Here is a 24,558-nt window from a genome sequence, read left to right on the forward strand (position 1 = left end):
ATATATATATAGGCGGCCACCTTAACAACAAAGAGCCACCGCTTAACTAAAGTCTTAACAAGCTGCTCCGCTTAGTTCTACCTCTGCCTCTGTCAGTATGTCTCTGCAGCACCCAGCATTGTCCCATCCACAGAACCATCTGATTGGTTACACGCAGAGCGTTAACAGCCAATCAGCAGTGCGTATTCAGAGCGCATGTAACAGCCAATTGCGTATTCAGAGCGCATGGAGTCAGTGCTCAAGGCACAGGCAGAGAGGAGAGACGGTGGAGTAAGCAGAAAGGTGTTTAGCACATACTTGCCAACCCTCCCGGATTTTCTGGGAGACTCCCGAAATTCAGCGCCTCTCCCGAAAACCTCCCGGGACAAATTTTCTCCCGAAAATCTCCGAAAATTCAGGCGGAGCTGGAGGCCACGCCCCCTCTAGCTCCATGCGGACCTGAGTGACGTGTCGACAGCGGCCAGCCTGTTCTCACGTCCGCTTTCCCACAATATAAATAGCGTGCCTGCCCAATCACATTATAACTGTAGAATGATCGAGGGCGAGTTCTTGGTTTCTTATGTGGGTTTATTGTTGGCAGTTTCATTAACGTCCTCCCAGCGCGGTAACAACACACAACAACAGCAGTCACGTTTTCGTCTACCGTAAAGCAGTTCTGCTGCCGTAAACAGCAATGTTGTGACACTCTTAAACAGGACAATACTGCCATCTACTGTACATGCATATATATATATATATATATATATATATATATATATATATATATATATATATAAAATAAATAAATATATATATATATATATATATAGCTAGAATTCACTGAAAGTAAAGTATTTCATATATATATATATATATATATATATATATATATGAAATACTTGACTTTCAGTGAATTCTAGCTATATATATATATATATATATATATTTATTTTATATATATATATATATATATATATATATATATTTATTTTATATATATATATATATATATATATATATATAAAATATATATATATATATATATATATATATATATATAAAATAAATATATATATATATATAGCTAGAATTCACTGAAAGTCAAGTATTTCATATATATATATACACAGGTATATGAAATACTTGAGTATATATATATATATATATATATATATATGAAATACTTGACTTGGTGAATTCTAGCTGTAAATATACTCCTCCCTTCTTAACCACGCCCCCAACCACGCCCCCTCACTCAACCACGTCCCACGCCCCCCGACCACGCCCCTCCCCACCCCCCACCTCCCGAAATCGGAGGTCTCAAGGTTGGCAAGTATGGTTTAGCAGGTAAGCATAATGCAGTTGACTCTCCCCAAAATATAATAAACACTTCCAAGTCAACTACTAGGAACATCACTATAAGCCCGTTGACTTTCTAGAAACATAAACGGCAGCTCAGCTCACTCGCAGTCCTTGAGGTGAAGGCTAATTAGCTTTTAGCATAAAGTTAGCTCACTGTGCGGTGTGTGTGCATGCGTGTGTGTCTGTCTGAGAGAAAGACAAGCATTATTGACATACAGTTAACAACTAAGTTATTTCACTTTACCTTTTTCTGTGTTGATTGAGCTGTGTTGAAGCAGCAAAAAAGGACATTATGTTAAATGAAGAGTTTCCTGAAGCTGTCTCTGATAGTTGATATAATAATGTAACTGCATCATAAAGCCTACATGAACTCCATGGTGTTCAGGGATGAATAGTCTCTCCTAAAGTTAAAGTTAAAGTACCAATGATTGTCACACACACACTAGGTGTGGTGAAATTTGTCCTCTGCATTTGACCCATCCCCTTGTTTACCCCCTGGGAGGTGAAGGGAGCAGTGGGCAGCAGCGGTGCCGCGCCCGGGAATCATTTTTGGTTATTTAACCCCCAATTCCAACCCTTAATGCTGAGTGCCAAGCAGGGAGGTAATGGGTCCCATTTTTATAGTCTTTGGTATGACTTGGCCGGGGTTTGAACTCACAACCTACCGATCTCAGGGCGGACACTCTAACCACTAGGCCACTGAGTAGGTTGCTATTGCTATTGTACTATTTTTTCAGCTACAGTTACATTAATCATTAGTAATGTAGCAGCCTAGTTTTGAATGGCAGGGTCCCTGCTATCACATGTTGCTAAAAATATAACATTTACATAATAAAAACTTCAACTACAGGCTTTCCAAATGCTGTAATAAATTAAGCATGATGAGTTGAGCATGTGGCCCCACTTTTAACGCTTATTGCAAACGCTTACTTACAGTAAGTCATTAATTTGACTTTGTAAGTCATTATTTTGACAATATTTTGACTTTGTAAATTAGTAAGTCATAATGACGTACTTAGTATTTCAGGTAACTAGGACTGTTTTGTTTTTACTTTACGAAAAAAATATCGAAATATATATCGTATATCACCATTCAGCAAATGGAGCGGAAAACACAACCAAAAGTTGTAGGCTTCTTCACGTGACGAAGCCTGCCTACTTCATTCAGTCTGTAGTCTATAGCCCCCCCAGGCTGTGGTGGCAGTGACGAGGTGGAGACGTGATGGCGACAGGCCCAGTTACACTGATCCTTACACCCACCCACCCCCTTCCCCGGTCCCCTCCCCCTGGAGAGTGACCACCTTAACTAACACATTTTCTGGGGGAAGCACTATATATACATATATATATATATATATATATATATATATATATATATATATATATATATATATATATATATATATATATAAATATATATGCATATATCCATCCATCCATTTCCTACCACTTTTCCCTTTCGGGGTCACGGGGGGTGCTGCAGCCTATGTCTGTACATATTTATATACATATAATTAATAATTAAAGTAATTAGATATTAAGAGTATGTAAAAGTTCGACTCCAACCTTGATAATTTCCGTGACGACCTTCTTAAAGTTTTGTAAATCAATCAGAAATATCAAGCAGCTAAAACACACCAAACAAGGATAAGCGTGGAGAGAGTGTTTTGCATTTTGCCCATCATGCATTGCAGGGGATTTAAATGGGTGTCATTTTGAATGATGTGTGGGGCTTGGCCATGTTTTATAATATCTACAAAGTTGAGTGAGCAGGTTGTGTAATGTGTGACCTTGTGTGTTGACTTTTAGTGTTAGTTAATTTAGTTCATTTGCGCCATGAGTGGGAAAGGTTGTTTGGATTGGGTCATGTATACAAATGCTATGCTAGTGCTCTTCAATTCGTGATCATTAACCTGTATTACTGCTATTGTCCACAAGATGGCAGAAAACTTGCAGCAATTATGTGGTCAGACATTTGAAATTAATTTGGAGGCACAACGTGGGCAAGACTCTTTCAACTGGCGACGTCTCGTGGTCCAAACTGAACACACATAGTTTGGACACCCCGGCTCTAAAGAATTGCGGACGATCCAGAAAACCCCATGCTTGTCGTGGTCCAAACTGAACACACATAGTTTGGACACCCCTGCTCTAAAGAATTGCGGACAATCCAGAAAACCCCATGCTTGTGTTGGCGTTGGCGATCCATGCGGACAAAAGGCTAAAAACAGGCGCTAAGAGGGAAAACGAGGAAAAACCCCATGAGACTCTTGGCAGTCGGCGAGAGGAGGCCGCATCCTGGCGTACATCTGAGAAAATCCCATTAGGGAGGATGGGAATTAAAAGGGAAGCGCTGCCTACCCTCAAGTCGTCTATTTCTGTCAACATGGAGGAGATACATCCAGGCGCTCTATTTTGCTCAGGACAAGAGTGAGAGAAAACACCACAAGGAGATGCTTTCGTTTTTTGGAAGGACCTCCTCCTCCTCTTCCGCCATGTGAGTCTCACTGTTGGTCACTCCCAAGTGTTGGAATGCAGCGCGCACGCCATTGGAGGGCTTTCTACGCTGCTGGTCAAACTGAATGAAAGCGTGAGGACCAGCGGGCTGCCTCACACACATTTGTAAAAAGACCCGCGGGGTGCGACATTGTGTCTTTGCGGCCTCTCGCCGTGGGAACCGGCAGGTGCGGCCGCCGGCCCCGCCCTCCGGTCTCCTCTCATGTCGGAGAATAAAGAGATTAGCTGGGGCCACGGTGGCTTTGGCAGCTTCCATGCCGCCACTTTGTGCTCTGCAGTCGTCTTTCGTACAGCCTAGTAAATGTTTTGTTCTGCAGAAACTACACAGACACAGAATGGAAGTCGACCCGGCAGTACTACAGTACAGTACTACCACTGAATTACTACCCTGAAATAAAGGATGCGGACTGTTCACATTTGAACCCATACAATATAAATTCCCTATACCTGGGAACCGATACCGGCAGGGATGTAACAGGTTTTTTTAGATACCGTGGTATGACGGTTTCAAAATCTTCCCAATATAGTATGATATGTTATAATCTAATGGCATTCAATCTATTGTTTTGGAAGACGTTTCGCCATTCATCCGAGTAGGCTTTATCAGTTCGTCCTCATAGACTTAGATTGGTCACATCCAGTCTTAGACTGAAATTGGTCACATCCAGTCTTGGACTGAGATTGGTCACATCTGGTCTTAGACTTATATTGGTCACATCGTGTCTAAGACTTATATTGGTCACATTGAGTCTTAGACTTAAATGGGTCACATCTCGTCTTAGACTTAGATTGGTCACATCTAGTCTTAGACTTAGATGGGTCACATCTAGTCTCAGACTTAGATGGGTCACATCTAGTCTTAGACTTAGATGGGTCACATCTAGTCTCAGACTTAGATGGGTCACATCTAGTCTTAGACTTAGATGGGTCACATCTAGTCTTAGACTTAGATTGGTCACATCTAGTCTTAGACTGGTCAGATCTAGTCTTGAGACGTAGATTGGCCACATCCAGTCTTTATCTTAGATTGGTCACATCCAGTCTTTGACTTAGATTGGTCACATCCAGTCTTTGACTTAGATTGGTCACATCCAGTCTTTGACTTAGATTGGTCACATCCAGTCTTAGACTGTGATTGGTCACATCTAGTCTTAGACTTAAATTGGTCACATCTAGTCTTTGACTTAAATTGGTCACATGGAGTCTTAGACTTAGATTGGTCAGATCTAGTCCAAACTATTTCCAGAAATAACAAGAACAGAGTGGATGAGGAAAAAGGTGACATCTTGTCATTCCATATGTATCAGGGCTATCTAAGAAACTCAGAAGAATGTTGAACCAACACAACATCCCAGTACATTTCAAACCAGGCGACACCCTGAGACAAAGACTGGTGCATCCTCAAGACCGGACACCCCACACCCACAAAAACAATCTGGTGTATGCTATCCAGTGTAATGATTCATATACTGGGGAAACAAAACAACCACTAAGCCAACGCATGGCACAGCATAGACGCTCAAACTCTTCAGTCCAAGACTCAGCTGTCTACCTGCACCTCAGGGAGAAACAGCACTCCTTTGACAACAAACTCTTCAGTCCAAGACTCAGCTGTCTACTTGCACCTCAGGGAGAAACAGCACTCCTTTGACAACAAAGTCTTCAGTCCAAGACTCAGCTGTCTACCTGCACCTCAGGGAGAAACAGCACTCCTTTGACAACAAACTCTTCAGTCCAAGACTCAGCTGTCTCCCTGCACCTCAGGGAGAAACAGCACTCCTTTGACAACAAAGTCTTCAGGTCTAGACTCAGCTGTCTACCTGCACCTCTGGGAGAAACAGCACTCCTTTGACAACAAACATGTACAGATTCTGGACAGGGAGGACGGATGGTACGAAAGAGGAGTGAGGGAAGCCATCATGTCAAGGTTAAAAAACCATCCTTGAACAGAGGTGGTCTGCGACACCACCTGTCTCCCACATACAACACTGTCCTTTCAACCATTCCTAAAAGACTCTGCAATTTAGCCTCCAACTAATAACAGGAGTTAGGAACATCCGTGACCAGAATGCTATTTTTGCCATTTGTTTACAACTGAATGGAACGCTTACGTGGGGGATTCCGACTATTTTGGACGGGTAGTAGTTGATCATTCTGCCACACAATATCTCAATGCTAACGAGGGGAATTTACACTTCGACTGTTGTTGGCTTTGACAGTTAGGATTGTTTGTTTGCATCTCAACAGTTGTTTTTCTCACTACGATATGGCGAAACCATCCTTGCTCAGGCACACACTACTGGTTTTAGAGTATAAATATTTGGGGTTTTGGCAGATCTGACCAATCTAAGTCTATGAGCATTAATTAATGAAGTCTACTCGAATGAGAGGCGAAACGTTTTCCAAGACAAACCAAGCAGTTCAGTTGCGATGGATTGAACGCCCTGAGATGACAGTATTGTATGTCTGGTGGTGGTCCTACTTTAGAAAAAACTTGTACCCATTTTAGATCACATATACTTCCCTTTAAAACATTTACATGTTGCACAATGAGATGTAAGCATGGGATAACGTGTACATTCCTGTAAATTTCTGTCTGTAAAATATATCTTTTTATGAGCATTTCTGTAATCTAGCAACAGCATTTCACGGGTAATATCCACAAATGAACATTCTTAATAAATGACGGGAGAATAAGCACATATCTGATTGAGGAGTCATAGTGTAACGACTTGGAATCAGAATCAGAATCAGAAATGCTTTATTAATCCCTGAGGGGAAATTAAAATTTTCAGCACAATCCCATTCAAGATCAGACAAACATTACAGGGAGACAGAAAAGGATCGCTGACGGGTCTGCCAACTTCCGGCGCCCTTTACAAAAAAGGTGAGATACAGGTAAACAATGGGGGGGGAATAAATAAATAAATAAATAAATAAAATATCGGTCTAAGCCTGGGCTTACATCAAACATCAAAGAACACAAAGGACATTAAATACAATAAACTTGCTCAAGTAAAGTGATCGATTTCTGTCCTCTTTAAAGCGTCTCAATAATTGCGAACAATCTGCTTGTCGTCACCTGTCACTCACAGTAGCTTTGCAAAATCATACAGAATCCTTTGTGATGAGTTTATTTTGTTAAGAGTTCAGGTGGACTTTGATGTTTTGTGTGGCATAGATTTGTTGTGCGCAGAGGCCGCGTGAGGTATTCACGTCAATTTGTGAGGTATTGACATTATTAAAATGTGAGTTCTCTTTTCTGAGAAACTGCATTTTACCATTGGATCATATACAAACTATCCACAGTAGAGGACTCATATAGTGAACGTTGAGAGACACTGTTCTTTGCACTTAAAAATACATGTTTGTAGTAATAAATATGATTGGAACATTTTAGTTTATCCTAAACATTCCTGCTACTTCACTACTCGAATGTTTACTTTTTAAGGTCAAGGCAATTGTTGCCTTAAAGGAGGGCTCATATTTTAGGGCACCAAGGCAAACAATATTTTCTTTCGAGGCAGGATATATATATATATATAAAAAATAGATAAAAAATAGTGTTCATGTATGAGATCTAAGGCTGCCAATTATGGCCAAAGTAATAATTAGGATTATTGTTATCAATATTGAAATCATGATTACTGATTGTTAAGTAAAGCAGTGTTGGGGTGTGAACGTAATACCATCATGTCATTTGTAATGTCTAATAAAGAGACTATAGATAAACATTATCCATATATTTATAGACAAACATTACTTTTTTTAAATTCTTTAATAACATCAACTTGTCAGCTTTTTGTCATTAAAGTTAAAGTTAAAGTTAAAGTACCAATGATTGTCACACACACACTGGGTGTGGAGAAATTATTCTCTGCATTTGACCCATCACCCTTGATCACCCCCTGGGAGGTGAGGGGAGCAGTGAGCAGCAGCGGTGGCCGCGCCCGGGAATCATTTTTGGTGATTTAACCCCCAAATACATGATGCCTTTATCTCTATTTTTACATTTTTACCCTCCGCTTAGTTCTGCCTCTGCTAATATGTCTCTGCAGCACCCAGCATTGTCCCACCCAAAGAACCATCTGATTGGTTACACGCAGAGCGGTAACAGCCAATCAGCAGTGCGTATTCAGAGCGTGTGTAACAGCCAATTGCGTATTCAGAGCGCATGGAGTCAGTGCTCAAGGCACAGGCAGAGAGGAGAGACGGTGGAGTAAGCAGAAAGGTGTTTAGCAGGTAAGCATAATGCAGCGGACTCTCCCCAAATTATAATAAACACCTCCCAGTCAACTACTAGTAACATCACTGTGAGCCTGTTGACGTTCTAAAACATAAGCGGTAGCTCAGCTCACTCGCAGTCCTTGAGGTGAAGGCTAATTAGCTTTTAGCATAACATTAGCTCATTTTGCGGTGTGTGTGCTTGCGTGTGTGTGTGTGTTACGGACAGCAAAGCCCTGTCTGTCTGAGAAAAAGACAAGCATTATTGACCTACAGTTAACAGCTAAGTTATTTCACTTTACCCTTTTCTGTGTTGATTGAGCTGTGTTGAAGCAGCAAAAAAGGACATTATGTTAAATGAAGAGTTTCCTGAAGTTGTCTCATAGTTGATATAATAATGTAACTCCATCATAAAGCCTACATGAACTCAATGGTGTTCAGGGATGAATAGTCTCTCCTATTGCTATTGTACTATTTTTTCACCTATAGTTACATTAATCATTAGTAATGTAGCAGCCTAGTTTTGAATGGCAAGGTCCCTGCTATCACATGTTGATAAAAATATAACATTTACATAATAAAAATCAACTACAGGCTTCCCAAATGCTATAATAAATTAAGCATGATGAGTTGAACATATGTCAGCATGTGGCCCCACTTTTAACTCTTTTTTTCAAACGCTTATTGCAAACGCTTACTTACAGTAAGTCATTAATTTGACTTAGTAAGTCATTATTTTGTCATTATTTTGACTTAGTAAGTCATTATTTTGTCATTATTTTGACTTAGAGTAAATTACTAAGTCAAAATATTGACTTACTAAGTCATAATAATGACATACTTAGTATCTCAGGTAACTAGCACTGTTTTGTTTTTACTTTACGGAAAAAATATCGAGATATATATCGTATATCGCCATTCAGCAAATGGAGCGGAAAACATAACCAAAACTTGTAGGCTTCTTCACGCGACGAAGCCGGCCTACTTTACCGCAGTCTGTAGTCTATTGCCCCCCCAGGCTGTGGTGGCAGTGACGAGGTGGAGACGTGATGGCGACAGGCCGAGTTACACCGATCCTTCCACCCACCCACCCCCTTCCACCCACCCCCTTCCCCGGTCTGTCCGCCGGAGAGACACCACCTTAACAAATTTTCTGGGGGAAACACTGATGTACATATAGATGTTGTATCGGGACAGATCCATTAAGAGTTTGAGCAGAAATATGTCTTATAGTAATTAACTATATACAATAAAACATTAACAAAATGATGTGTCACATGAATGATTTTTGAAGTAACACATTTGTGACATGAAAAAAACACAATTAATGTAAAAAGAACACAAACCTGGTGTTTACTTTTTGATATAAAAAAAACACAGAGCAGTTTGGCTAATGAAGATGAAGTCTAATAAACAAGCTTTGTTCTTCTCCAACGCCTCCCTAGTGTTTCAGTACAACAACAAAAAACCCCGTAGTGATACCTCACACATCGAATAAACAATCTTCACAGCTTGCGTTCAATTCGATGAGATGACAAAACATTTTAGCTAGTATTGATGTTATTTGAACACTGATACAGTTTGCAGTTAAATAAAAGATGAGCAAAGTCCGTGTCGTTGGTCCTCCATGATTATCAAACACCTCGTGCGCATGCGCCTGACTTCGTGTTTCCGAAAATGCATTAAGAAATTACCTTTTTTCGGTAATTAAAACATTTAACGGTATTACTAACCGTCTGGAATTTGATCGCAAATTATCATTATACCGTTTACCGCTACATCCCTCGTCCATTAACAAGTAAAAAGTCAAGGGTGGTTACGGCATGTTCTTGCCGCAAATGTTGGTACATTTTTTGGGCATTACGGCGAAAGACGAGGGCGGTCGCGGCACTCTTAAATTTGAGCCCAGACTATGGCATCTTTTTTTTTTTAGACATACATCACAATAATATCGTACCGTAAGATTTTGATACCGTTACATTCCTATATACCCGTACTCAATTTTTGGTACTTTTGTGTGTGTTAATAAATATAATTGTAAATATACTGTATATATTTTTTATGTAACATTTACAAATGAGCTGATTATGATAACAGTGCTGTTATCTTGTTATAACATTTGCAATACAGTTGCACTTCCAAGACATTAGATGGCAGTACTGTACAGGCTACCCTGGTATGTCGTCCAACTAGCAAGTAACTTTTTTCAGGAAGCTAAATGTGTTATGTTGCGCCCTAAAAAGGGTTTGTAGTGTAAGTAGTGTACTCACACCAGCTGTTTGATTGTTATGTGCATCTTAGTTGTAGTTTTAATTACTAAAGGTGTTGAAATCGCCATGTAAAATGGCTAATGCTAATAGTAGGCTGTCTATGGCAAATCCATAAGTATTAAGCCAGCACATTTTGGAAGAGTGGATCATAAAAGTTTGAGGGTTTTCTACCAAGCATATATGCTTTGTTGGTGTTGAAAATTGTAACATTACTTCGAGGGACTTTGGCTGAGTCCGCCCCGAGTGCTGCTTGAGTGATTGTTGACGTGAGCCAGTATTTAGTCTGCAACCATTTGAGAGGAGTCTGGAACCGGACGCGACGTCACATGCAAATATAGCACCGTTTGATATCATGTGAGTCGATACCCAGTTATAGTGACATAATTCGGTCGGTGCCTATAAAGTTGCGAATTCGGTACCCCACCCTACCTAAAATACAAAGATTCTCGCCAGGCTTGCTACATTTTTGAGCATGTTAAATACCCCCTAAAAAGGCAGCTATTAGGGGTCTCAATACAACTCTTTCATTTCTGATACAATACCAATATTTGGCCAATGCCAATATTGGTCAAATTCAAAATCAGGATGCTTTGTACATACTTGTTTGACGTTGTAATATGCAATATTATAAAAGGTTTGATCGAGGGAAATTAGTCGAACAGAGAACAATGGTAGGTATAAAAAAGCACTAACCTATTCATTATTAACTGTCTGGAAGAGACTTGAGCTGTCTTTAAGTTGAAGTGGAGTGGTAATTACTTTGAGGTTGTGATTATATTAAGTTAAGCACATGATGCAGTAAGTTGAATGATGCCAACACGTTTGCTACTGGATACTTTCTAATGCACTTTTGCCTTGGAGACTTTGTATGTGTAAGTAATACTACACTGCAATATTGGACACATATGTATGTATAGCTTGTGTGCTATTGTGTGCTTAGATGTTAGCATTTAGTCACATATAGCCTACCTTTTGTGGATGACTTGACCAAAATACAAGACCGACCTTGTGTGCTTATTGGAGGACGTTTAGATGTTACAGTATTTGCTTGTATTGGAGCTTTGTATCAGAAAATTTAGATGCAAGCAGATATAAACAAAAATATTTTTTTGCTGATATCCGAAATCAGTATCAGATCAGGACACTCCTAGCAGTTACCGTTTAATAAATATTCATAATAAGAAACAAAGTTGGTTCACTTTTAACCAGATCCTCAACAATAAGAGGATGGGTCAAATGCAGAGACAACATGTTGGCACACAAATGTGACAATAAAGATTGTCTTCTTATGTTGCATTGTAACCTGTTTATTATTGTTTTATGCTCATCTGTTTATTTTTGCACACTACTGTATGCTTTCTGGTAAACAAAAGCTGTTCACACCATTAGCGCTCAATTAAATCCAGTGGCTTTTCTAATGTTATACTCCCTAGAACGCCTCCAGTCAGCAGCAAATGTGTTTGAGCTCTGGGTAATTGATGAGGAAAACCCCTAGACGTCTAATGAAACCAGCTGAACGCTGCCACACGCAAACACCAGTGACAAATCTAAACTTGAAGGTCCTTTGGGAATGCAAAAATCCTTCCATCCATCCATTTTCTACCGCTTGTCCCTTTCGGGGTCGCGGGTGGTGCTGGAGCCTATCTCAGCTGCATTCGGCGGTAGGCGGGGAGTAGGGCTGGGCGATATGGCCTTTTATTAATATCTCGATATTTTTAGGCCATGTTACGATACACGATATATATCTCAATATTTTGCCTTAGCCTTGAATGAACACTTGATGCATAAAATCACACCAGTATGATGATTCTATGTGTCTACATTGAAACATTCTTGTCACATACTGCATTAATTTATGCTAATTTTAAACTTTCATGCAGAGAGGGAAATCACAACTAAGCCAATTTACCAAAACTGTATTTATTAAACAGTTATTAAACAGTGGCACAAACATTCATGTCATTTCCAAAACAAAAAGTGCAAGATTGTCAGAGACATTTTAAAACAAGCTATTAGTGCACTTTAGTTCATGATGTCACTAAGATGACATATCAAAACAACACTAAATGAAGGTGCACTTTTTGTACAGAACGCCACTACTATAGTTTAAAACAAATAAAGTGCACTTTTGTGCATGATGTCACACAAGATATTTCAATAACTGTCAAATAAAAATGAGTTGCATAATAGGAAATCAAATTACTTACTGCGGACATTATCTCCTTCTGTTGTGGACTATTTTTGTCATACGGTGTTGATCTGGAAATGGTTGCTTGGGCATTTTGTGGGTGTGGCACCGAACGGAGATGTTGACATGCGGAGTTTCAAGCACTCTTCATTCTCTAGCGGGTGACGTTTCAAATGATGCTACAAATTAGCAGTGCTGCTACTTTTTGTAGCAACGCTTTTGCAGCATACTTGACATATTACGGTTGTCTGTTCGACATATTCCCGCTTGAAGCCAAACCACCGCCAGACGATAGACCCTGTGCTGTTTTTCTTGGGAATGAATTCTTCTTCCTTTATTTGTTACCAGATTCGCACCTTCTCTCTCTCGTATTACCACTCGCACCGCTCCGCTTACACCACCTGCCACAGCTAATGTTACCCATGTCGCTACCTCTCTGCTCGGCGAGGGCGTATGACGTATATTAAGTTAAAGTTAAAGTACCAATGATTGTCACACACACACTCGGTGTGGTGAAATTTGTCCTCTGCATTTGACCCATCCCCTTGTTCACCCCCTGGGAGGTGAGAGGAGCAGTGGGCAGCAGCGGTGCCGCGCCCGGGAATCACGATATAGTCATTTTGTATATCGCACAGAGACAAACCCGCGATATATCGAGTATAGCGGGGAGTATGCAAAAATGTCACTTTAATTATCTTCCAAGCCTGTTAATGAGTACCAAATGTGAGAAAAATCAACCATATCCTCAATTGTTTGCTCCTCTCAAACACTTGCCTAATTCATGTAAATCTTTCTTCCTGGTTGACATGATATTGCCTCTGGCCCGCTTAATGAGCCCACCCTGCACAGACAGTCACCTTTCTGTAAAAACAAATATTAATTTATTTTTTTAAAGCAAGCTTCGCTGCACATCTTAAAATGCAGCTCTACCAACTATCCGTCAGTCAGTTACAGACGTGGGAGCTGTAAGATAGATCCTTTAGTTATTCTTCAGCGAATATAGAATAGAATAGAATGCCTTTTATTGTCACCATACACAGGTACAATGAGATTAAAAGCAACTCCAGTATCAGTGCGACAGTCTATAAATATGCAAAACATAGGAAAGAAAGAAAAGAAAAATAGTGCAAAAGGAGGTAAGGTGCACAGTCCAGTCCTGAAAACGAATGTTCTGAATGTGTTGTTTAAATATTATACTATATACATAAATACAGAAGCATAATGCAGAATGTGCAAAGCATGACAATGGTCAAATGTAATGTTAGCATGTAGCTAACATAGCTACGCTCCTGTTGCAAGAGGTATTTGGCGCCTATTACGTCAGACAAGAGTTACAGTGAAAAGTTCAAACGGGGACTTGAAGACACACTCATTTGGAAACAGACGTAGCTCGTTAGCATGTTTAAAGCTACAGACACACAAAACAGTGTGTCATCAAGGCTAATTGTGGATAACATTTGTGATGGCTCAAATGATACTGAAGCATCGATGTATTGTGAAATACAAGGAGTCATAACCCTTGATACCTTGATGTGTGTGTCACTTTAAGAAAACAAATACATGGCTGATACATGCTGTGTCATTTGACTGTGAAGCGCCAAACTGTTTATCGGGAAGCGCTTCTTTCAGCTCACTAGTCACAGCAATTTATTCTAAACGGAAACGAGAAAAACACAATTTAAAGAGTGGGGTTCAGTTCAGATCATTTATTTATTTAATTCATAAAAAACATGCCTGTAATTCAAGCACTCGTGTTTGTTTCGACCTTTGTAAAGTGGTATTACTTTAGCAATGTTCATATGGTCTGGAAATATCCCTTTCATGAATGTTACATTACCATACTTGCCAACCTTGAGACCTCCGATTTCGGGAGGTGGGGGGTGGGGGGTGGGGGCTGGGGGGCGTGGTCGGGGCGTGGTTGGGGGCGTGGCTAAGAGGGGAGGAGTATATTTACAGCTAGAATTCACCAAGTCAAGTATTTCATATATATATATATATATATATATATATATATATATATATATATATATATATATATATATATATATATATATATATATATATATATATATATAAATAAAAGAAATACTTGAATTTCAGTGTTCATTTATTTACACATATACACAGACATAACACTCATCTACTCATTGTTGAGTTAAGGGTTGAATTGTCCATCCTTGTTCTATTCTCTGTCACTATTTTTCTAACCATGCTGAACACCCTTTCGCAGGTACCCAGAAAGGTTTCGAGTACCACCAAAAACACTGAATCTCTGAAGACAGTATAAAAATCTGTGTTAAAGGTGTACAAATACTGTTTGTATAATAAGCATGTTATTGTTTACAAATGAGGGTTAAGAGTTCAGTACTAAAAAAAAAGAAAAAGAATGTGGCTTAAGTACAGTTTTTTAATTGAGCTGCTGCATTTTTTGGTTGGGTTGTTTATTTATTTTGAGTAACTTCTACATTTCTAAAAAGGGAGGAATGTAATAGAGTGATCTATGTTTGTCTGTTGCCATCACCTGGTGAATGTTGGCTATAGCGTACTGGGGTTACTTTGTGGTTGGCCAACGATTTACGTGGTGTTGCGCACCTGACGTCAAGTGTGTGAGTCTGTTCTGAAGTCTACAGTAAAGAGACCTACTTCATCACCTCGCCTGGTTATTGCCTCCAACTCAATATATTACCACAACATTGCTGTTTACGGCAGACGAACTGCTTTACGGTAGAATAAAACATGCTGTTGTGGTGTGTTGTTACCGCGCTGGGAGGACGTTAATGAAACTGCCTAACAATAAACCCACATAAGAAACCAAGAACTCGCCCTCCATCATTCTACAGTTATAATGTGTTTGGGCAGGCACGCTGTTTATATTGTGGGAAAGCGGACGTGAATACAGGCTGTTGACACGTCACTCAGGTCCGCATGGAGCTGGAGGGGGCGTGGCTTCCAGTTCCGCCTGAATTTCGGGAGATTTTCGGGAGAAAATTTGTCCCGGGAGGTTTTCGGGAGAGGCGCTGAATTTCGGGAGTCTCCCGGAAAATCCGGGAGGGTTGGCAAGTATGTACATTACAAATGGATCTTTATAAATGTCATATTCATGTTTACATAATTGTCTTATTTGGACACAGTTTGTAATATTTAAATCTTGTTTACTTGATCAAGAAAACTACTGTTTATATTATCTATTATAGTGTCTCCAATTTTATTGTCAACTCCAATTTTTCTACCTCCCTTCTGAGTCTTTTGTCCTCGATTTTAAAAATGTTTGTGGGGAGGCGTGGCCGGCAGACCGACAGCGAGGTGGCGGCGAGGAGACGTGGTCGGCGGACCAGCAGCGAGGCAAATCCGAAATGGACGGCAGGTGCGTGGATCGCCCAGCTGGGCACAATTCAGCAATCTCCTCTCACTGTATAAAAGGGCAGCAGCAGCAGAGGAGGACGGGGGAGAAGGAGAGGAGAAACCAGGACGTGCAGGGCGAGAGCGGGCTAGAGCAAGAGGCAGACGACGCGGTGCTGAAAAGCAAGCGGAAGAGCGAGCAGGTGGAGGCGGAGCTGAAAAGCGACCCGACAAAAGACGAAGATTTATTGAAATAATAAAACAAAGTCACAATCTGCTCGCCGCCATGGCCATCTTTGGTAGTCAGTGGAACCCGGACGGAGGAAGTCTGTCACAATGCTCTATACAAATTAGTTTTTTTGCAGGCATTTTTTATCTCTTTTGTCATCCAAAGTTTGTTCATTCATTTTTTTCTGCCATTTTTTTTACAGTTCTTGTTATACAGATGAACCAATATTTTCATAAATGAGTTGTACGCATTATTCGCATCATCTTTGTACACTTCATCTCTTTTTTGTTTCTTTTGATCTCAGGGCGCCAACAAATGTAAAGTGTTGCACGTTACATATTCCTGCCTGAACAGCTATTTGTTTGGGGGGGGGGGGGGGGGGGGGGGGGGGGACGACGTCCTTTTATTTGCAGGTCACTTTGACACTTGTGACTTTTTTTTAAATCCAGCAGTTGGCACAATTATGAAACGCCAAAACAATATCATAAAAGAGTCCATACAGCCAGTGAGTGTGCCACACACTCACTGAGGCGTCCTTTAACAAAACCCTATAACACACTTGCGATACACTATTGCGAGACACATTTAAAAACAGTACCAAATGGGACCTTTAACAATGTGTCACTGGATAAAGTTCTTAAAACAATAAATCAAACTTTTTACACAATAATGTCTATCAGGAATGCAGCAATCGACTATTATAGTATTCAAGTAATCTATTGATTAGTTTGGTAGATTAATCAAGTAAATCAGATAAGACACACTTTATAGTCTCAATGTGTATTATAAGATTGTTCTGGTTGCCATGAATTTAAGGATCTTTTATTTCACCTTCCTTTATGTTCTATTTACCTTGTATTTAATGCATTAATTTTTTTGAACCTTCTTTTACCTTTCATTTACTGTTATTTACCTTTTTTCACCTTCTATTTAGTGTATTTTACCTATAATGTACCTGCCATTCAACTTTGACATTAGTTTACTTTTTATTTTGTTTTACCTTATTTTATACTGTCCGAATTTTGAACAATTTATATTCGTTATGTTCATCAAACGATTAATCAAAGCTACATATAAAAAAATCAAAGCTTTTTTCTAATCAAATTAATTGATTTAGGGCCAGATTTCCTAAGATCTACATACCTCACGCTAAACAGCATGAGCAATCTATAAAATAGCGTGTACTATTAGTGGGCGTGTGATATACAAAGACTGTGTGTGCAAGTGAAAAATGGTGCAGGCCGTCTTATTTAAATGAGGATTTTGGGTATACTATACAGTGCATCACCATGGAGACACTCATTTACTGCACATTTGCGTTATCATGCTCCTACCTGTGACTTTTTGCTATGTTTTTAAAATGGTAGGAGACATGTACCACTTTTTATGGGCATTTTAAAAGCAATTGTGCCGTGCATCTACATTAAAACTACTTTTATTTGGTTTTTGTTGTGCCGGCAACGGTGCATTGGAGGGAGGCTGCACTTATGTGATCAAGACATCAAAAATTCATACTTATTATATAGGCTATATGTACAAACCCCGTTTCCATATGAGTTGGGAAATTGTGTTAGATGTAAATATAAACGGAATACAATGATTTGCAAATCATTTTCAACCCATATTCAGTTGAATATGCTACAAAGACAACATATTTGATGTTCAAACTGATAAACATTTTTTTTTTTTTGCAAATAATCATTAACTTTAGAATTTTATGCCAGCAACACGTGACAAAGAAGTTGGGAAAGGTGGCAATACATACTGATAAAGTTGAGGAATGCTCATCAAACACTTATTTGGAACATCCCATGGGTGAACAGGCATATTGGGAACAGGTGGGTGCCATGATTGGGTATACAATTAGATTCCATGAAATGCTCAGTCATTCACAAACAAGGATGGGGCGAGGGTCACCACTTTGTCAACAAATGTGTGAGCAAATTGTTGAACAGTTTAAGAAAAACCTTTCTCAACCAGCTATTGCAAGGAATTTAGGGATTTCACCATCTACGGTCCGTAATATCATCAAAGGGTTCAGAGAATCTGGAGAAATCACTGCACGTAAGCAGCTAAGCCCGTGACCTTCGATCCCTCAGTCTGTACTGCATCAACAAGCGACATCAGTGTGTAAAGGATATCACCACATGGGCTCAGGAACACTGCAGAAACCCACTGTCAGTAACTACAGTTGGTCGCTACATCTGTAAGTGCAAGTTAAAACTCTCCTATGCAAGGCGAAAACCGTTTATCAACAACACCCAGAAACGCCGTCGGCTTCGCTGGGCCTGAGCTCATCTAAGATGGACTGATACAAAGTGGAAAAGTGTTCTGTCGTCTGACGAGTCCACATTTCAAATTGTTTTTGGAAACTGTGGACGTCGTGTCCTCCGGACCAAAGAGAAAAAGAACCATCCGGATTGTTATAGGCGCAAAGTTGAAAAGCCAGCATCTATGATGGTATGGGGGTGTATTAGTGCCCAAGACATGGGTAACTTACACATCTGTGAAGGCGCCATTAATGCTGAAAGGTACATACAGGTTTTGGAGCAACATATGTTGCCATCCAAGCAACGTTACCATGGACGCCCCTGCTTATTTCAGCAAGACAATGCCAAGCCACGTGTTACATCAACGTGGCTTCATAGTAAAAGAGTGCGGGTACTAGACTGGCCTGCCTGTAGTCCAGATCTGTCTCCCATTGAAAATGTGTGGTGCATGATGAAGCCTAAAATACCACAACGGAGACCCCCGGACTGTTGAACAACTTAAGCTGTACATCAAGCAAGAATGGGAAAGAATTCCACCTGAGAAGCTTAAAAAATGTGTCTCCTCAGTTCCCAAACATTTACTGAGTGTTGCCCTTTCCCAACTACTTTGGCACGTGTTGCAGCCATGAAATTCTAAGTTAATTATTATTTGCAAAAAAAAATTAAAGTTTATGAGTTTGAACATCAAATATCTTGTCTTTGTAGTGCATTCAATCGAATATGAGTTGAAAAGGATTTGCAAATCATTGTATTCCGTTTATATTTACATCTAACACAATTTCCCAACTCATATGGAAACGGGGTTTGTACATACCTCACGCTAAACAGCATGAGCAATCTATAAAATAGCGTGTACTATTAGTGGGCGTGTGATCAACTAAGACTGCGTGTGCAAGTGAAAAATGGTGCAGACCGTCTTATTTAAATGAAGATTTTGGGTATACTATACAGTGCATCACAATGGAGACACTCATTTACTGCACATTTGCGTTAACATGCTCCTACCTGTGGCTTTTTGCTATGTTTTTAAAATGGTAGGAGACATGTACCACTTTTTATGGGCATTTTAAAAGCAATTGTGCCGTGCATCTACATTAAAACCACTTTTATTTTGATTTTGTTGTGCCGCCAAAGGTGCATTGAAGGGAAGCTGCACTTATGTGATCAAGACATCAAAAATCCATACTATATAGGATATATGTAAGTAATATATATTTTATGTGGAAAAAAACCACATGTCATTAAAAAAAATATTAAATGACAACAAAACGCAGTAATTCAGTTTGTTTTAATCAGCTTCTTCAGTCACCCAGCAGCTTAGAAAGGATAAAAGGATGTTGCTGGATAGACTAATATTTGTTATTTCTGATGATCCAAATATGTTGAAACGTACATGTAGGACGGAGGATTCTCTGTCTGTCGTGTGTCTTTGCAGAGCGAGCACTCCTCTCTCACAACCGTGTGCGTAACCGAGTCAGTTTACACATCCTTTTCAAACGTGCTAATTACATAGTGCTAGCAAAACAGTGTGTTGGTGTTGATAAATCACATTCTGTGTGCTAAATAATATATTTGCATTTTCTCCTCTCAGTATTGTGGGCTTTGATCTCCATATATTTTGCATATCAATGAAGACAGACAGGCAGACACGCCTTATTCTGCTCACTTTAAAGACACAATCCACTTTTCACCTGTTCAGTAGATCAGCTTTGCGTGTGCTAACACGTGTTTTACTACACGCAAACCTTGAGTAAATCAGGCTCCAAATCGATCAATGTCTATGCCTTTAAAATAAGATTCTAGGCCTCTTTGAGTCCTTCTGATTGTGTTTACTTGCTCTGTGCTACAAAAAACTATTTGCAGACAAAAGTATTTCAAATACATGTTCCTGCCAGGAGGGTCCCTCTGACCAAACTTCAACTCACCACTTATCACCTGCAAACTGACAAAATGAATCCCAAGAAAGAAGTTGGGCAGAGAAAAAAACCTCATGCATATTTCAGAGGATAAATGCACATTTTGGCTTTTTTTGCTGTGTGGGCTGAGAATGAAATCACACATTTGGTCTGAGCGCGCTCACTCAGCCGCGCTTAAGAGCCTTGTCGTGTCAAAGCCCCACGAGGCCCACTTAGATTACGCCCCGACCCGCTCTCCTCTGTGCGCAACATCTCTAGGGGGGATACCAGGACAGCGTGGGTCAGGGTGAGTAGGACGAGTCCTAACAATGACATGCAGGAGGAGGAGCCTCCTGTACAAACAAATATTACCATAGTACTGCTTATAAAACTACAAATGTTTGATAGTAGACGGCCACAATGCATCGTGACGGGCCATAATACCATAACCATGTCAAAAAGTCCATAGTCTCATTATTTTATAAGGTATTATCTATTATCTCCAGCAGATTTCTTAACCTTTTTGACTTGGGGGCCCAACTTTTCCATTACAGAGGGTTCCGGGGCCCACTCAAATACTGACACTGAATTAGTCATCTTACTCTTGATTTCAATGGTATTGAATAATGACATCTAATCTACTTGCAGTTTACAACTTTGTCAAATGATATGAAAGCATGTGTTAATCACAAACATTTTTGTCAAGGCTTAGGTCAGGCTGATTACAAAAATAAATACTAGTGAAATATACTGAAAAAAAAAGATACTCATAAAAACTGATGAAAAATAAATGGACATACAAATACGCAGTTCTAAAATAAAGACATTCAAACTAAATTAACAATAAATTATATATATATATATATATATATATATATATATATATATATATATATATATATATATATATATATATGGATAGATATAGATGTTTCTTAAATAAATATACATTTATGTATTTCTTACAATGTTTATGCTAATTGTATTTATCATATACTCACTATTTATCATGCAATGTTTGTCAGTTTTTTAACTACTGTGTATTTATTCTATTACACTACTAATTATCGTATAGTCCGCACTTTATTACTGCACAATGTTTCGTCAACTTGACAATTCATTTATGAATTCTTAATAAACGAATACGTTTTCACTAGAACACACTTCTTAGAAATGTGGTAACGTGCTACAAGTTGAACACAGGAAGTGAACAAATTGCTAGGACAAAGGAAAAAATAGGATTTGAAAAAAAAAAGCGCCGCTTCTTCTTACTCCTTTTCGGAGATGTCGAATCCTCAGTGTAACTTCAAACTAAACTACCAAGTTAAAACGAACACGTCAAAATCTGATGAAGTCATCCATGCAAACTCTCTCCAACAAGAGCATGCATCACTTTGCCCTGCGCACAAACGTCATCTGACAGCAACACACTCTCGCTGTTGTGCGTGCAATTAGTGTGTTATCGTTCACACACAGAACCATCACGCCACCACTTCAGCTTGTGTTTTTCTTACCCTTATCCTCCTCATGGCCGCCACGATCTCCATGCGACTGTTGGGCCGCGGCACGTCCAGGCTCCCCACATACTGCCACACACACACACAAATGGGAGATTTTAATGATGCTGGTTTTAACATGAAAACCACAGTCAACAAATGTTCAAAGCAGTGAGACTTGTTTATACGTGCACCCTCTTTTAACACTTGGATGACAATTATTCATGTTAAAATGTGACTTGACCTTTCGGACCGGGGTCCACTCAAAAATCAACACTGAATCTTAATCCTCAATTTAATGGTACTCCATCCATCCATCCATCTTCTTCCGCTTATCCGAGGTCGGGTCGCGGGGGCAGCAGCCTAAGCAGGGAAGCCCAGACTTCCCTCTACCCAGCCACTTCGTCCAGCTCCTCCCGAGGGATCCCGAGGCGTTCCCAGGCCAGCCGGGAGACATAGTCTTCCCAACGTGTCCTGGGTCTTCCCCGTGGCCTCCTACCGGTTGGACGTGCCCGAAACACCTCCCGAGGGAGGCGTTCGGGTGGCATCCTGACCAGATGCCCGAACCACCTCATCTGGCTCCTCTCGATGTGGAGGAGCAGCGGCTTTACTTTGAGCTCCCCCCGGATGACAGAGCTTCTCACCCTATCTCTAAGGGAGAGCCCCGCCACCCGGCGGAGGAAACTCATTTTGGCCGCTTGTACCCGTGATCTTGTCCTTTCGGTCATGACCCAAAGCTCATGACCATAGGTGAGGATGGGAACGTAGATTGACCAGTAAATCGAGAGCTTTGCTTTCCGACTCAGCTCCTTCTTCACCACAACGGATCGATACAGCGTCCGCATTACTGAAGACGCCGCACCGATCCGCCTGTCGATCTCACGATCCACTCTTCTCTCACTCGTGAACAAGACTCCGAGGTACTTGAACTCCTCCACTTGGGGCAAGATCTCCTCCCCAACCCGGAGATGGCACTCCACCCTTTTCCGGGCGAGAACCATGGACTCGGATTTGGAGGTGCTGATTCCCATCCCAGTCGCTTCACACTAGGCTGCGAACCGATCCAGTGAGAGCTGAAGATCTTGGCCAGATGAAGCCATCAGGACCACATCATCTGCAAAAAGCAGAGACCTAATCCTGCAGCCACCAAACCAGATACCCTCAACGCCTTGACTGCGCCTAGAAATTCTGTCCATAAAGGTTATGAACAGAATCGGTGACAAAGGGCAGCCCTGGCGGAGTCCAACCCTCACTGGAAACGGGTCCGACTTACTGCCGGCAATGCGGACCAAGCTCTGACACTGATTATACAGGGAGCGAACTGCCACAATAAGACAGTCCGTTACCCCATACTCTCTGAGCACTCCCCACAGGACTTCCCGGGGTACACGGTCGAATGCCTTCTCCAAGTCCACAAAGCACATGTAGACTGGTTGAGCAAACTCCCATGCACCCTCAAGGACCCTGCCGAGAGTATAGAGCTGGTCCACAGTTCCACGACCAGGACGAAAACCACACTGTTCCTCCTGAATCCGAGGTTCGACTATCCGGCGTAGCCTCCTCTCCAGTACACCTGAATAGACCTTACCGGGAAGGCTGAGGAGTGTGATCCCACGATAGTTGGAACACACCCTCCAGTTCCCCTTCTTAAAGAGAGGAACCACCACCCCGGTCTGCCAATCCAGAGGTACCGCCCCCGATGTCCACGCGATGTTGCAGAGTCTTGTCAACCAAGACAGCCCCACAACATCCAGAGCCTTAAGGAACTCCGGGCGGATCTCATCCACCCCCGGGGCCTTGCCACCGAGGAGCTTTTTAACTACCTCGGCAACCTCAGCCCCAGAAATAGGAGAGCCCACCACAGATTCCCCAGGCCCTGCTTCCTCATAGGAAGACGTGCTGGTAGGATTGAGGAGGTCTTCGAAGTATTCCCTCCACCAATCCACAACATCCGTCGAGGTCAGCAGAACACCATCCTCACCATACACGGTGTTGACATTGCACTGCTTCCCCTTCCTGAGGCGGCGGATGGTGGTCCAGAATCGCTTCGAAGCCGTCCGGAAGTCGTTTTCCATGGCTTCCCCGAACTCCTCCCATGTCCGAGTTTTTGCCTCCGCGACCGCCGAAGCCGCACATCGCTTGGCCTGTCGGTACCTGTCTGCTGCCTCCGGAGTCCTATGAGCCAAAAAAGCCCGATAGGACTCTTTCTTCAGCTTGACGGCATCCCTTACCGCTGGTGTCCACCAGCGGGTTCTAGGATTACCGCCACGACAGGCACCAACCACCTTGCGGCCACAGCTCCAATCGGCCGCCTCGACAATAGAGGCACGGAACATCGTCCACTCGGACTCAATGTCTAGTGCCTCCCTCGTGACATGTTCAAAGTTCTTCCGGAGGTGGGAATTGAAACTCTCTCTGACAGGAGACTCTGCCAGGCGTTCCCAGCAAACCCTCACAATGCGTTTGGGCCTGCCAGGTCTGTCCGGCATCCTCCCCCACCATCGCAGCCAACTCACCACCAGGTGGTGATCGGTAGAAAGCTCCGCCCCTCTCTTCACCCGAGTGTCCAAAACATGAGACCGCAAATCCGATGACACAACTACAAAGTCGATCATGGAACTGCGGCCTAGGGTGTCCTGGTGCCAAGTGCACATATGGACACCCTTATGTTTGAACATGGTGTTTGTTATCGACAATCTGTGACGAGCACAAAAGTCCAATAACAAAACACCACTCGGATTCAGATCCGGGCGGCCATTCTTCCCAATCACGCCTCTCCAGGTTTCACT

At 41.2% G+C, this 24,558-nt stretch overlaps 1 protein-coding gene across 1 annotated transcript in view; it reads right to left on the reverse strand.

Moving 5' to 3' along the window:
* Positions 1–24,558, reverse strand: part of LOC133577648 (carboxyl-terminal PDZ ligand of neuronal nitric oxide synthase protein) — a 111,446-nt gene that overhangs the window by 84,140 nt on the left and 2,748 nt on the right. The window contains exon 2 of the mRNA XM_061931616.1: positions 21,788–21,859. Coding sequence (XP_061787600.1) covers positions 21,788–21,859 — 72 coding nt within the window. The remainder of the gene's footprint in view (positions 1–21,787; positions 21,860–24,558) is intronic.

Source organism: Nerophis lumbriciformis, linkage group LG39 (genome assembly GCF_033978685.3).
Source record: "Nerophis lumbriciformis linkage group LG39, RoL_Nlum_v2.1, whole genome shotgun sequence".
Lineage (NCBI taxonomy): Eukaryota > Metazoa > Chordata > Actinopteri > Syngnathiformes > Syngnathidae > Nerophis > Nerophis lumbriciformis.